Raw genomic sequence first — 14,733 nt, 5'->3', positions numbered from 1 at the left:
TGTTTTGTTTGCTTGCTTGTTTCTTGATTCCTTTTTTTTTTTGTAATAAGTGGTTCAGGATTTGAGCAACATTATTCCTTCACTCTATTGTGTAACCATCTGCTAAAATCTAGGCTAATGAAATGTACTTCAACACACATTAACGCACATTAGAAAATGTGACTGTCTGATCATATTTTATAGCCCTCTGGAAACCGGCAAGATTGGATTCTTTCTTTCCTTCCCCCCCCCCCCCCCTTTTTTTTTTTTTTTTATTGAGGAACAGCCTTGATTTACTACATTTCCCACACTGCATTGCTGCGCAGCCGCTACTTGTCACTGCTGTCGCTCTCTGCCTGTGAGTGCCCGTGGTGAATTGGTCCAGCATCCCTGTGCAGGCAATGGGGCGAATGTAGATGTAAAATATATATATATATCTTGTTTGAATTTTTTTAATTCAAAAAAAGCTTATTGTGATCGTGGAGCAAGTTTTCGGCGTTGGCAGCTTGCAATGAGGGAAGGAAAATATGACAGTCTGGATTTTGTTTTGCACCGCTGTGGAGCACGGACCGTTACATTGAGAGAAATAATGCGGAATATTTCCTCCTGTAGGTGTTAACGCAGAAAATACAAGATGAAGAAGCAGTTCAATCGGATGCGACAGCTCGCCAACCAAACGGTGGGAAGGTAGGTAAACCCTTTACGTGCGCTATTCTCGCCGGGGCCAAGTCAAAGGGAAGAGAAACCCCCTGTATGGCCCCGATTGGATACGAATCATTTCCATGCAAATGATATTTCTTTTACATGTAATAAGGCTGAATATATGGAACAGACAGTGGTCAGTGCAGTCGGGTATATTCAAAGGCACAAAAGAATACACCATGTTCAAATCGCCTTCAGTGCTCCTATGCGTAATGTCCATTGGAAGAAGCTACCGCATAGGCAGCGTGTAGGCGCATTGCCCCAGTACAACCTGCCCACGGAAATACATTAAATATAGACAATCGCAGTATCACCGAGCATCACACAGGGAGGACCCCCCACCCCCCCTTTTTTAAGGCAAGGCATCAAGGTACTCTCTGGAGTGTGTAAGAAATGCCTTAGTGAAGTCAATGTTGTGATTACATTTCCCTCCTGTCACCGAACCTGTCAATAGGTGAACGTGATGCAGACGGATGCGGTGTGGGGCTGCGACGTGAGGGAAAATGGCAAAAGGCGCAATGTTTTCATTACGCAGTAATATCAGCTGTGAGGAGGGAAGCACCTCCTAGGCGTGGGTTATCAAGTCCGTGAATTCCTGAAGGTCGTATTCCCACATCTGGCATTTATCTAACACACTTTTTTTGTTTGAATAATGTTATCAGATTTTTATCCTTTTTAGATCAATGCTTTTATCATGCCACTACACTCCCTATTGTCCAATAAACTGAATGAATAAGAGGTTTATGTGGAGGGATTTTCCATTCCCTCTCCTCAGTTTTTCTACGTCCTGTACTTGCCATGCATCTGGATGGTTCTGCAATCCCTTCCCACCTTCAGGAATAGATGCTGTGTGACCTTTTCCTCAGGTCCTATGGGTTTACCACTCCCCCACCCCAACCCACCCCACCCTGTTCATTCACCTCACGGGGGGGGGGGGGGGACAGCAGCTTGTCAAGCAGCGTTGGGCCAGAAGGTGTTCTCTCTGCTCAGCACCGGGGGATTAGGACCAGGAGGTGTGGGTCGTTATTATTACAAGGCTGTGTGAGTGGCATGCACTCAGAAAAGGAAGGAAGAAGAGGAGGAGGGGTGGGGTTTTGGGGGGGGCACACCTTGCAGGCTCTGTTTGTGCTATCATTGTCACTTTACCCCCTCACTTCAGGCTGCTTTTTCCAGCTCCAGTCTTTTTATAATCATTTCTCTGTGTGTATGTGACTCATTACAGCGTGTGTAGGTGTGATTCTGGATATGTGTGTGGGCAACCGGGTTGTGAGCCTTCATATGAGCAGGGAGAGGGCAGTTCTTTCTCTCAAGTGTGTGTGTGTGTGTGTGGTTATATGGTCTTATTTGAATGCACTCCCCAACATGTAATGCATACCAGTGCTGTTGTGAGTATAATATTCTTCTCATGTTCTGCTGTTTTGTGCAGATGTCTGTCTAAAAGAGGCAGTGGCAACCTGCTGAGGTGGTCTGCCTTTACTACAGAGCCATAATGACAGAGCAACAGTATTCTCCCTGAACAGACCCCCACCCCCCACCCTCTACTAATGGCACCTACTGCTCACAGCCAGAACTGCCATTCTCAAACCTTCAAAATCAAAGCATAATCAGAAAATCTCAGCATTTACTTCATACCGAGGGCGGATTCCGTGACAGACAATGGATTTGAGCTTTGGATCAAAGCGAGAAGTAACAGGTCTGACCCTGTGGTGACCTTGAGCAGTGTCAGACGTCAGCTGTGCGACCGTGGGATAGATGGAAAGAAAGGAATCACCAAAGTTGTACCATCGCAGCTAGCAACCTTGGCCTGCCGGGCGAGTTAAATGACAGTGACGCAAGACCATATGATGTTCCCTTGATATGGACAAGAACATGTTATTGTGATTGATCCTGACACCTCTTAGTCTCGATCAAAACTGTTTTCATGTTGCTAAAAACTAATCTTGAAGAGTCCCCACTGCCATCTTGTTCTGCGTGTGTTTGGAGACTTTGACGGCCTCTCCCCCATTGATCGTTTGAAGGAGTCAAGAGATGCTGTGCTGAGAAATGGTTCATGTATGTGGCTAGTGAACAGCTTTTTCTTATGTTTGCACCCTAACCATGAAGGGTAATAGTGTCCCATGAGTCCCATGTGTGTGTATACAGCATATTTAGCATGGTATTCTGATTTTAATGGTTGCTGAACATTCTGTGGGGCTAGTGTGTAACCATGCTATGCTGACATGGACGAAATGGAGATACTTTGGGTTTTATACTCGAGCTCTTTTCATTGTTTTTCCAGTGGTTCGACATATGAGATCAATTACAAGGCTCCTTGTAGCTGTACCCCTCAAAGTTTGGAATAAATTAGCATATCAGGAAGAGGTCTGCTAATTAATGAGTTCTCCGATCATAGTTGCGCTCCATCTTGTACTAACCCAGGCTTCACATTTACTATTCTGCTGACTCAAACTTTGCCCATCCTCAGAATGGAGCAGGGTTACTCTGTTGGTTTGAACATTTGACCTCCCTGAACCTCAGGAGTCTCTGAGGAGCCGTTAATACCGCTGACCATTCCTCAGTCGCTTCTTACCATCCCGACAAATCCAGAAGAGGGAGGTGGCCATGTTGGAAAATCGTATGACTTCGGTAGCAAGAATGTTTGAGTGGGTGGATGTGCGTATTAGCAGGAGTGTTTCTTCATTCAGAGGTAATAAGTAAGCTGCTATAACTGCAGACCTTTATTCTACACATTTGTTTCTGGCAACTATTATCATATTGAGTCTTTCTGCATTGACAGCATTATTGCCAGTCTTATATGTGTCTTACATGTGATAGAGATTGAAGGTCTTCTTTCAGTGGGGGTTGGGGGTTAGGACTATCAGGTGTGCTGTGTCAGCATCTCCCTTCAAGGCTACTGCTGCTGCTGCTGCCGCCGCTTGGGTGAGATCCATGTCATGTGATCGCTAGCTTGACCAATCACCTCTGTGGAGGAAGACTTCATACTGGTGGATGTGCAGCCATGCATACTATATAGCTTAAAGAAATGTGTTGTGGCACAGCGGGAGAGACGACAGCTTGTCACAGCTCTGTGGGGTGGGAGAAATTATGCCTGGATTTGTGTTTGTTGTCAATTTCGTCATGTTTTTGTCAACCTAAGCCATTTTTGGTAGTTTATCCTTGATTGAGGCCTCAGGGTTTTTAAAAAAAATCATTTCCATTATGATAGAATTCATTTGCAAAGCTCGCAATCTTCACTCGAGTATTGTATTTGTCTAAAAAACATTGTACTTTTTCATGCCCTTATACACACTGATCAAGCCAGGAAAAGATTACTTTGGTTCAGCCGGCCCCCACCCTCCATTTCTCTTGACCTATTTCTCTATTCCCAACTCACTACCCCTATCTAGGTCTAGGACAGCCTGGTAAAAGATTCCATGATACATGTCTGTACAAATAAGTCCTGCCATACAATAAGTGAATCTCACACGTGAACGAAAGGAAAAAACTTATAAAGGACACCACTGCCCTAATCTACTGACAAATACCCCCCACCCCACCCATCTCCTCACTCACTGCATCACTCACCTGTATGCTGTTAACCACCACCACTACTGTATAGTCATAGCAATCTCCCTGTTCATGCCTTTAAGGCAGGCTTTAGCACACCACTCCACAATGCAATTACGAGAAAATGGCAGCCATTTGTGGGTTGGCAGATACGTTATAGATGCTTTCTCTTTCCCACATTGTCTCGCTCTCACTCTCTTTCGCTTCCTCCTTGCACTGTGACGCAGTAGGTGAATGCGTTACAGATGAGCTTGAGATGCATGCTGGCCTCTCATAGATTTTCAGTGACAAAAGACCATAGAGTGTCCATGGTGAGAATTTTAACATCAGAGGAGTAGAAAGGACACTGGACAAACACTGAAATGTGTCTGTGCATGTTTGTACTTAAGCAAGAGGTTTGCATGTTAATGTGTAGTCACTTTGAGTACTCCTAGTCCTTTGCTTGACAAAAAGGCCAGTAAAGATTATGCAGGAGTCCTTGAACATTAATCTTGTAAACAACTTCCTGCGCAGCATTAGCACATGTGCACCTCTTGGCAACAATGAGTGCTGGACTCTTAAAGAGCATATGGTAGCTGACAGGTAACATGAGATGTAGGAGGCGTCCCTGTTGCATGCCAATGCAGCATCTTCTCCTCTCCTATCTCTCCTCCTCCTCCTCCTCCTCCACCTCGCTGCCCTGGTTTGCTGGCTTGGCAGATGAGTGCAGTGCTGTCAAGATCTCAGAGCCAGTTGCCTTTTGATTCACTGCACTTCTGGGCTCACATTTGTATCATTTCTGGCTGATCACATTGTTAAATCTTGACTGGAAAGTACACTGTCAGCATATTATTTAATTTTAACAGACGTCATCAGCAATCAGAAATTTGTCATTTCGTGTGTTCTAGGTTGTGCATCTTTCTTTAACTCAAAAGTTATTGCTGTAATTGTATGGTGCCTTTCAGTACTAGTATCAGAGGTCCATGTTGATAACCATCCCATAACCCCATTACTGCCTCTCAGAGGCAGCATACTACAGGGTAGAGTTAGTGATAAAGAGCCTTTGTCAAGAGGCCTTTTTGGCTATCAAAAGAGCGATGATGTAATATCGGACAGAAGCGCCGTCTCTCCCTTTCCATGTCGCTGATTCCCTCAAAAGACTAACCTCTTAAAGAGCCCCCGTACTGGTGGTCCACTAAAAACTCGTACAGTATGTAAGAGACAACATGGCACACACAAACAGGTTCAGGGACGGCTGCTTTATCTCAACAGACTCAGGCTCACCCTTTGATTTTCTTTTTGTCCTTATCGACCCGGTGCACATTAAAGTGGGTTCGATCATGGCCATGATGTGTCACGGGTATTGGAGTTGACCCCAGTCTCTTGCTCACAATCTCATCTCCAACAGGAGGCGAGCCCGGGGCCTGACAGAAACGCAGTAGATGAATCAGATGCAATTCAAACTGTGAGGCATTCAGGAAGTTTGTGTCTAAAGAGGATTTAATATTATACTTGAAGATACTGTAGGCCTTGCTTTTGACAAATAACTTTTGAATATTAGTGCTGAAGTAACACAATATCACACTTTTCTAGCTCACAGATATTATCAGGTTAAAATTATGGGTATTTGATTGTTTTTGCAATAAACCATACCTTTGTTCTTCATGAAAAGAAACATCTTTACCCAGTTAAGAGCAGTGTTTTCTGACTTTCTCACATAGTGTTCAGCACACTGTTTATTTTATTCTTTATTTATTTGTTTATTTGATATGGACATCACAATAACATTGGACAGACCAGATGCATTGCTTGAGTGTTTTAGCACAGGTGCTAATTCTCAACACTTGTCCAAGTACTCTACAGTTGTCTGCTGTATAACTCTCAGTAATAAACAGCTATGAATGAGAGTAGCTAGAGTAGAGTGGCATTGTTGTTAGAAATAAGTTCTCCTTAGGAGACTGGTTACTCCCTATCAACATGTCCACTTCCTTCCATTCAGGAATGCCAATAGGCTGAAAACAGGAAGCACTAATCCACTAATAACAATTTCCTGTTTTGTTTACATCTCATTGCCTTTACTGGAGTTTCAGATTTTTCATGTAAAATATTGTTGAGATGATTCTCCATCACTCTTTTCTGTACAGTAGATGTAAAATCTTTCATGTGCTTTGGTTGCCTGGAAACACTCATTTGGTATTAGCTGTTTCATCACATTTGTTTGCCTTTGCCAACCCACACGTTAAATATTCAAAAATGGCGGAGAAAAAGATTTTAGGACTAACAGAAAATGACGGCTCATGACTGTGTTTTCATGTATGGCCTGAATGGAAGTGGAGCACAGTATTGATCCTTGTTGCCTCAGTTTTAGTCCTTTGTCTACTTGATTCTCTTTGCTGGACAATTCTCATTGTTTAGGTGCAGTGTGTATAGGTGTGCTAGGGCAAATACCAAGTGTAAAAAAAAAAAGCCAAACAGTTAAGTCACAGAGCATCGCCTCTTGTGCAGATTATTCACCATAAATAAAGTTATTAGAGATAACTCACTGCTTGTGTTTCCAGTGAAACGCTGCTGAATGCTGCAGGCTCTCTCTTTCTCTCTCTCCCTCTTGTTCACTCCCTCTCTGGACATGTGTGTGTTTTGTGTGTGGGTATGCGCGTTTCTGTGCGATGCATGTGTGTGTGTACACTCCTCTCACAGTTATTCTTGCATACTTAACAGAACTGTGACCTAGTTTGCTGGACAACTACAGTAAGTGGGTTTTTCTGTTTTAGTAACCTTGTATCCCATCAGCCCCTCTGTCTTGTCATTTGGGAGGAAACCGAGTGGGCCTCTAGATGCTGTTCGCTCTGCAAAGGTCTGGAGAAAAAAAAAAAAAAGCATGGGCAAATATTCAGAGAGCATGAACACTGTGTGTGTGTTTTTTTGTGTGTTTCTGTGCCTGTGTGTGTGTTTGTGTATATGTATGTGTGTGGTTGACTGTGGATTTCATGCCAGCGCTCCAGGCTGTGTGGTGCCCTGCTGAGGCCCAGGGCCACCATTCTGCTCCACTACTCTCCCCTAGCAGCACACAGGACCTAGCATGTAGCATAGCTCTTCCAAGGCCTCAGAGTAAGTGCTTTTGTTAGCCAGGTTAGCAGTGTGAGCAAACCAGAGCATGACCACTTTTTTTTTTCCTCAGCAGATCTCAGATGGACCTATAAACTGAAAGCTTTGCAGCAGACATTTGGCTAGCTACCAATGTTCAAGACTGCGGACGTTATTTTCCTCACATGTTGATTACGTCGACATGGATTATTCATGCTTTCATAAACCATGCACAGTGCTGGGGGGCTGAACAGGCGGCCGTCCAACATTAACATATCTCGAGATAGACATAGTTATTATATAAGACATATTTGTATGGAATGTGCAGCTGAAATGGTCAGCAGGGTATTTGGTATACATTTCACTCCCAACTTTATGGAATCACAATGACCTGGAATGTCTACGATCCCTGAGAAAATATGCACAATGAAATTACATTTCTCTTTGGCCAGCTGTAAATACACAAACCCAGATGTCCTCAACACATTCAGACCCTTCTTCTTATCAGCACTTTGTTAATGTTGCCACCGGAGGTGTAGAGGGAGTTATTCAAAGTCTGGCGGTTGATCTCTCTGTTTAAATATTGTCTCAACTAATTCATCTTCCTCAAGTCTCTGCGGCCGTCCGTGTTTGCATTGCACAGATTTGTAGCTCTTGTCGCCATCGTATCACAGAAACAAGAAAGATTTAGAAATGATTTTGTATTTGTTGGCTTGAAATCTTATGATAAATTACAGCATTTTGACTTTAGCTAATTAATCTGTATATTTATAGATGTCTTTGTGTGTGTGTGTGTGTCTGTGTGTGTGTTTGTGCACGTGTTTGTGTGTGTCAGTATGTGCCTGTTTGTATTGAGTCATCAGCAGCTCCAGGTAAAGGAATGCCTGCAAAGTGGCAGATGGTTGGCATAAACCTGGCAAAGTCTCCTTCCCCCCCCTTCCACGAGCACACCGCCCACATGGCTGCCAACTCTCCCACGTGTTTACTTTCCTCCCAGGACTCATTCCGCGCACTGTTTACTGAGAGGAATCTCTCTCTCCTCACCTCCAAAATCCTCTTCAGGTTAACTTTATATCAGGTTCTACTAAGGCCAGGCAACTCCAACAACCCCCTGCCCCCCAGTCCACCATCCCCTGTATTTCCAGCCGAGGCAGCGCTATTTTGTCTCTGTGTCTTCACAGGCCAATGATGTATGATATTGCTTTCCTAAGAGGAAATACCACTGTCTGAAAACAAACAAGCTCAAAGAACAAGACAGTCTGCTGGCTTTGAAGACAGGCTCCAATCTGTTTGATGTCTCGGTCATAATGGCCACATCAGTTGTGGTCAGAGGCAGCGCTAGATGTCTGCGTGTTAAATTTTCACTCCCTTATTTTGAACATCAAATGCAGATAACTGAATTAGCTTTTTTTTTTTTTTTTTTTTTTTTTTTTAAACCAACACTTTCAGCTCGGTGTGCACGTTCCCTCACACAAGCCTTTAGGAAATACACTCCCACACTCTCACAAATATACGCTTGAGAGAAACAGAAAGAGTGATCGGAATAGGATGATCCCCCGCTATTAAAACTTTCTAGTATGCAGCTGTCATATTCTTGAGAAAGTATGATGGCTTAGCTTTTCAGTGGGGCTCCTGAGACACACACACACACACACACACACACACGCACACAGCCTTGCCAGAGAGCCTCACAGGTTGTTCATCTATCTCTGCCAAACGTCGCTAACACAGTAGCTCTTCCACATCCCTCTGTCACCGCCGGAGCTCCCGTCCCCATCTGTGCTGCTGGGCCCCTATTAGGGTCCCTCAGCTGCCAGAGTCTCCCGAGGGACACCTCGACCAGCCAATGTGAGGCCAGATCGACAGTGACGAGCTCACAGCTGCATTGCAGACCTCCAGGCTACACACTCAGCATGGAATACATGTGACAGCCTTGCCTGCAAGGTCCTTTATAGAACATGGAGTTTTACAGATTTTTAGAGGCTGTTAGAGTGTTGCAGCCAAACTGTGCCAAACTTCAGCGCACAGCTTGGGTTATTTTTGTCCCCCCCTTTGTCATGTAATCAGCAATCTGCGATCACACTTATCCTCTCAAATCATGCCAGAAATCTCTTGCTCTGCTATCATTCTCTCCCTCTCCCTCTCTCTCTCATGGGCGAGCACGCGCACACACATTTCCTGTATTTTCCTCCCCAGCTCAGTGGGCAGAGCAGTTTTCCAAGAGGCTGGCTGTGATTAGATCCATCGGTACATGGTTTGACCCAGTTCCCATGGCTCCATGCTCACATCTTGGCACTGAGGCCAGGGATGCTAATAAGTGACATCATTAAAGCTCAGCTTTCTGTTGTTGGCAACAATGTATGGAATATGTGTACGGCAACTGCATGTCAACGATAAACGGACACAGTCCATTTCTTCTCCGCGTTTTCGTCAACATGGCGGCTGCGCTGTGCATTCCACAGACACTGTGACGAAGGCATCATACATGAAAAGAGCATTTTAGTTACGTACTGCTGATGTATTTTTGTCTGGCTGATAAATAATAGAGCACAGACCAAAGTCTTTTCCATTCTCTTGGTCAAACGGAGAGATACGTTCAGATGTTGTTTTTAAATAAATGATACAAAAAAAGCTATTATTCGCAATTGGCGTTGGCACGGTTAGGGCACAATAGCAGGAAGAGGATTGTGCAGACAGGAAGGGGAAGTGCTGAGAGAGTATGCGCAGCACTGGGTGGTTGCTGGGGGTCCGCAGGTCTGGTTTTGACTCTGTTCAAGAGGTCAGACTGTCTGCTCAAGCAGTCCCTGCCATGTCAGATGACAGCTCTTTTTCTAAGCAGGAAGTACTTGTTATCCTCCAGTCTGATTAGGTAGTTCTGATAGATTCAAGGTTGTTTTAGCTTAAGATGGTGCATTGTTGTGTGTCATAGGGATCCAGATATGTTTAAAGGATTTCTGGAAAAACAAACCAAATTCACTTGTTATATATACAGCCCAAATAGACAATTTGGCCATCTTATCTTTTCTTGCAGGATTATAAAAGGCATATTGAGCTCATTTGGGAAATCTCTTCCACCCAAAAAAACAAATTGTGTGAACTGAGCTGACACCGTAGTTTTATGATATCCAGCGGTTTGCTCTTTTGTGAGCTTATGGCTCAATCGCTACTTCGCATGAGTAGTCTTATCTGCCTCATCGGCAGAGCAGCTCTGCCCTTTCCTTCAGACTTTGGCTAAGTCCCCAGTCTGCTGGATTCACAGTGGGACGTGATGCTCCTCAGTGGCAAGTGGCATATTTAAATCAGTGGCCTTTGCTTACTGTCGTCCTGCTGGTTTCACTCATGCTCGTGTTAGAGCACTCCAGCGGGTTTACAGCGATGAATAGTTTTCCAGGTAATTAACATGTTGTTCTTATGTGTTATCTAAGATCACGACTTAGCGAGGCAGCCGTACAAACACGTGCACTCGCATATACACACCCACACACATACTCCAAAGGGACAGGTGCATGGATGCAGGTCCACCCATTTTGGAGCGCTGCCACACTGATGATGTACAACTACTCAGTGAATGAGACCTCTACATCCAGTGCAAAACAGCTGGGTCCTTATTACACAACTGAGAAACATTTTGGCAAAGACACCATTATGAAATACATTTGGATGCATGAAAGACTTGTAGAGGGTACAACTAATATGTCATCATGAACTAATAAAAAGTATTTTATTATTTGAGATGTCATTTCTTCACATGCTCTAAAGTGTATTTCACTTTTCTCCTGTATGTGTCATTAAAAAACAGACATGGATTTTTATGCATCTATTGGATGGAACATGTTTTCTGCTTTCTGTGATATTCACCCTCACAGGCTGATTAGCGTGTTATGTGACCTGAAAGAGGATATATTAACAAATTCAATCCCTCTGACAGTTTTTGTTATACCTGACCTTAGCAATAAAGCCCAACATTTGACAGAGCAATTATACCCAAAAGAAACAGATACATGCAGATATCTGTGCTTAAAAATGATAGCATCAGCTAATGTTTATGTTGTCTCGTCCTCTAGGTTCCCTAACTGTTTGACTCTGTTGTCTTTACAGGGCAGAAAAAACAGAGGTGCTGAGCGAGGACCTTCTACAGGTACGACGTGCTGTAAAAGTGCGTGTGTGTGCATGTGTGTCTGTTTATGTAAGTAAGAAGGGGACAACACCTGCAAACCGGGTGCTTGATTAATGATTGATTGATGGTCTGTTGGCAGGTAGTGCTGTCATTCTTCACACTGTGTTGAAGGTGGAAATAATTAATGTGACTGTCATGGCCATGTGTGACCATGATGGAAGTTAGTGGTTGCAACTTTTTGAACAATATTTAGAGACAGGGCGGGGTATTCTCTCAGCATTTAACAAGAAAACGCGAACATTTAGAAAAATTGAGCATGCAACTAATGATATTTTTGATATTTTATCAAACATAATGACACATTTCCACCATAAGTTCCCACAACCCAAAATGATAGCTTTAAATCTCTTATTTCATTTGACATTTGATCACAAAAAAATCTACTGTGTATAATTATACAAACTGATTTGTTTTGGAATCATAGCATGCATGACCTAACAGACCTACCTTAAGGAGTACAACATTTGTGTGTGTACACATAACTTGTGTTGTGTTGTGCTATGTAGAGAGTCACAGGTGGAGATTTATGATGCAGTACGAGAGATGATAGATGTCTTGTAAGAGTACATTGTTGTGTCAGTGGTAATACATGGGGCATACTGAGCAGTTTTTGATGTGTGTGTGTGTATATGCATATGTTCTTCCAGGTGGAGAAGCGTCTGGATTTGGTCAAGCAGGTGACACATAGCACTCATAAGAAGCTGACTGCCTGCCTGCAGGGTCAGCAGGGGACTGACGTGGAGAAGAGATCAGTCAAGTCACCTTCTGTGAGTACCTGTATCCGTCACTCCCTCAGACTCTGACGTGCAGTGCAAACTGATCTGATGTGATGCACGGTAACGCAATATAACATTATTCACAGCCTTTTAAAGTTCTTGCACAAACTCTGGTAATGTTATTTTTTCCCCTCTATCAGAAAAAACTACCGCTCACAATCCTGGCACAGTGTATGGTAGAAGGGGCTGCAGTGTTGGGAGATGACTCTCTCCTGGGGTAAGTCCATCGTAGTTAACGAGCCCGTGCCCACACGCTTCCCTCGCACACACACAGATGGGAGAGTCATCTTTAATTATTGATTTGGCTATTGAATCCTTCTGTGTCCTCATTACCCTTGTCTGCATTTTAATTGCATTTGATTGCCTCTGACTTTGTGTGTCACCAAAACAGGAAGATGCTGAAGCTGTGCGGGGAGACAGAGGAGAAGTTGGCCCAGGAGCTCCTCCAGTTTGAGTACCAGATAGAGAGAGATGTGGTGGAGCCTCTCTATGTGCTTGCTGAGGTGAGCCAGCACTGCTGCTACTTAATGCTCAAATTAAGACATAACACCTTCCTGATATGAGCAAATTACAGGGCCGCACCTTGTCACTTTTTTTTTATTTCTACTGTTATTAACGGAAAATCACAAGCTTAATGTGGTCTTCATTTACATAATAAGGCTATATTTTAATTCTCTGAGGTGACTTTAATCCTCCTCTTAATTTTCTTTTGTAGGTGGACATTCCCAACATCCAGAAACAGAGGAAGCACTTAGCTAAACTCGTCTTGGACATGGACTCGGCACGGACAAGGTGAATGATCTGCCCTTGTTCATTTATTTTTAAAATTCAGGCTCAGGTTTTAAATCTCTGTGTAGGAAGCATGATACATCCAACGCTGTGGCCATTTTAAAAATCTTTTTTCCAAAAATTGCCCATAGATATCAACAGTCGTCCAAGTCATCCAGTCACCCGAGCACTCTGCAGCCTGGCGCCAAGTCCGAGTCCCTCAGAGAGGAGATGGAAGAGTCAGCCAATCGGATGGAGATTTGTAGGGTGAGTCACCAATCAGAGCAACTCGTATATTATTCCCTCCTCTGGCTCCCTTGCTCTGCGTTTGATTTATAACCCCCCCTGCATGTATCAGACACAAATGGATCCCATTGCCAGGAGGATATTACAGTTACATTTAGGACTGTAGTGAGGTCATTTCTTAAAAGATGGTCGCTCTCTGCTCTCTGTTTCAGGATCAGTTGTCAGCAGATATGTACAATTTTGTGGCCAAAGAAATAGACTATGCAAATTACTTCCAGACAGTAAGTATATTATATCATTAAAGTTGTGATCCCAGTAGGAAAATATATCAGATACTGTATGTCTGCATTACTGATTACAACAATTACTGCAGATGATCTACTAGCATGACTTGCATTAGATTGTATTAAACACAGATTGTTTTTTACAACTTCTTCTCCTGCTGTCTCCTTTCTATAGCTGATAGAAACACAGGCAGAATATCACAGGAAGTCATTAGAGATTCTTCACAGTGTCCTGCCCCAGATTAAAGCTCACCAAGGTGAGTCATGCACTGTGTGTGTGTGTGTGTGTGTGTGTGTGTGTGTGTGTGTGTGTGTGTGTGTGTGTGTGTGTGTGTGTGTGTGTGCACGTGCGTGCGTGCATCTGTAGAGATGTGCACCATTTCTGCACCTGAAGCAATATCAAGTTGAGAAGTAATGGAGTTAAATAGCCATGACGTGTCACATAACAATCTCATTAACCTATAATTATCCACCTTCATATTTAAGATGTGGCTCATTAGGGGGCTTAAACAACACACCTTCCTAATAAACACCAGAAAAAATGGCAGCAGTGAAATATTGAAATTTAACCTTGAAAGGGTTGTAATTCATGAATTCTGTCAACAAAGGTTCTCACAAAATAAGGTCCCCAAACTTTATATACAGTCTTTGGCCTTAAGTCATCCAGGAGGAGATGAAGCCACAGTGCGTGGGCGTGTTTGTTTGTGTCTGTGTGTGATTCGAGCTGTTGCTTTGTGTTGCAGAGGCGTGGGTGGAGAAGCCGTCATTTGGCAAGTCTCTGGAGGAACACCTGAATATTAGCGGCAGAGAGATCGCCTTCCCCATCGAAGCCTGTGTCACCATGCTGCTAGAGTGCGGCATGCAAGAGGAGGTGGAGGGCAACACACACACTCGCACACACAGAAATACACATCACTTAGGTGTTGCAGGTGCATGAGTCTATGCCATGACACACACCTGATTCCCTACAATGAAACACTGGTTTGTCATCAGTCTTTCTGTTTGAATTAGTAACCCTGAAACACTCACACACAGCCAGACATGCACACATGCAGGCAAGTGCATACACACTCAAATGAAATTGTGCCAGTATCTGTTAAAAAACACCACGTCAACTTCATGTCATTAGCACAACTGACAAAAATGATGACTGTCTTAAAGAGCAGAGTTGCTGTTCCATCCACTGTTCAGT

At 43.6% G+C, this 14,733-nt stretch overlaps 1 protein-coding gene across 1 annotated transcript in view; it reads left to right on the top strand.

Annotated features, from left to right (window-relative positions):
• The first annotated feature begins 320 nt into the window (after positions 1-320).
• arhgap44a (Rho GTPase activating protein 44a) overlaps positions 321-14,733 on the top strand; it is a 28,275-nt gene continuing 13,862 nt past the window's right edge. The window contains 10 exon segments of the mRNA XM_018704635.2: positions 321-666; positions 11,389-11,428; positions 12,115-12,234; positions 12,384-12,460; positions 12,635-12,746; positions 12,959-13,035; positions 13,164-13,278; positions 13,470-13,538; positions 13,717-13,798; positions 14,285-14,412. Of these exon segments, the coding sequence (XP_018560151.1) occupies positions 614-666; positions 11,389-11,428; positions 12,115-12,234; positions 12,384-12,460; positions 12,635-12,746; positions 12,959-13,035; positions 13,164-13,278; positions 13,470-13,538; positions 13,717-13,798; positions 14,285-14,412 (873 nt within the window). The 5' untranslated portion in view covers positions 321-613.

Source organism: Lates calcarifer, linkage group LG11, assembly GCF_001640805.2.
Source record: "Lates calcarifer isolate ASB-BC8 linkage group LG11, TLL_Latcal_v3, whole genome shotgun sequence".
Lineage (NCBI taxonomy): Eukaryota > Metazoa > Chordata > Actinopteri > Centropomidae > Lates > Lates calcarifer.
This window is presented reverse-complemented; position numbering and strand designations above follow the sequence as displayed.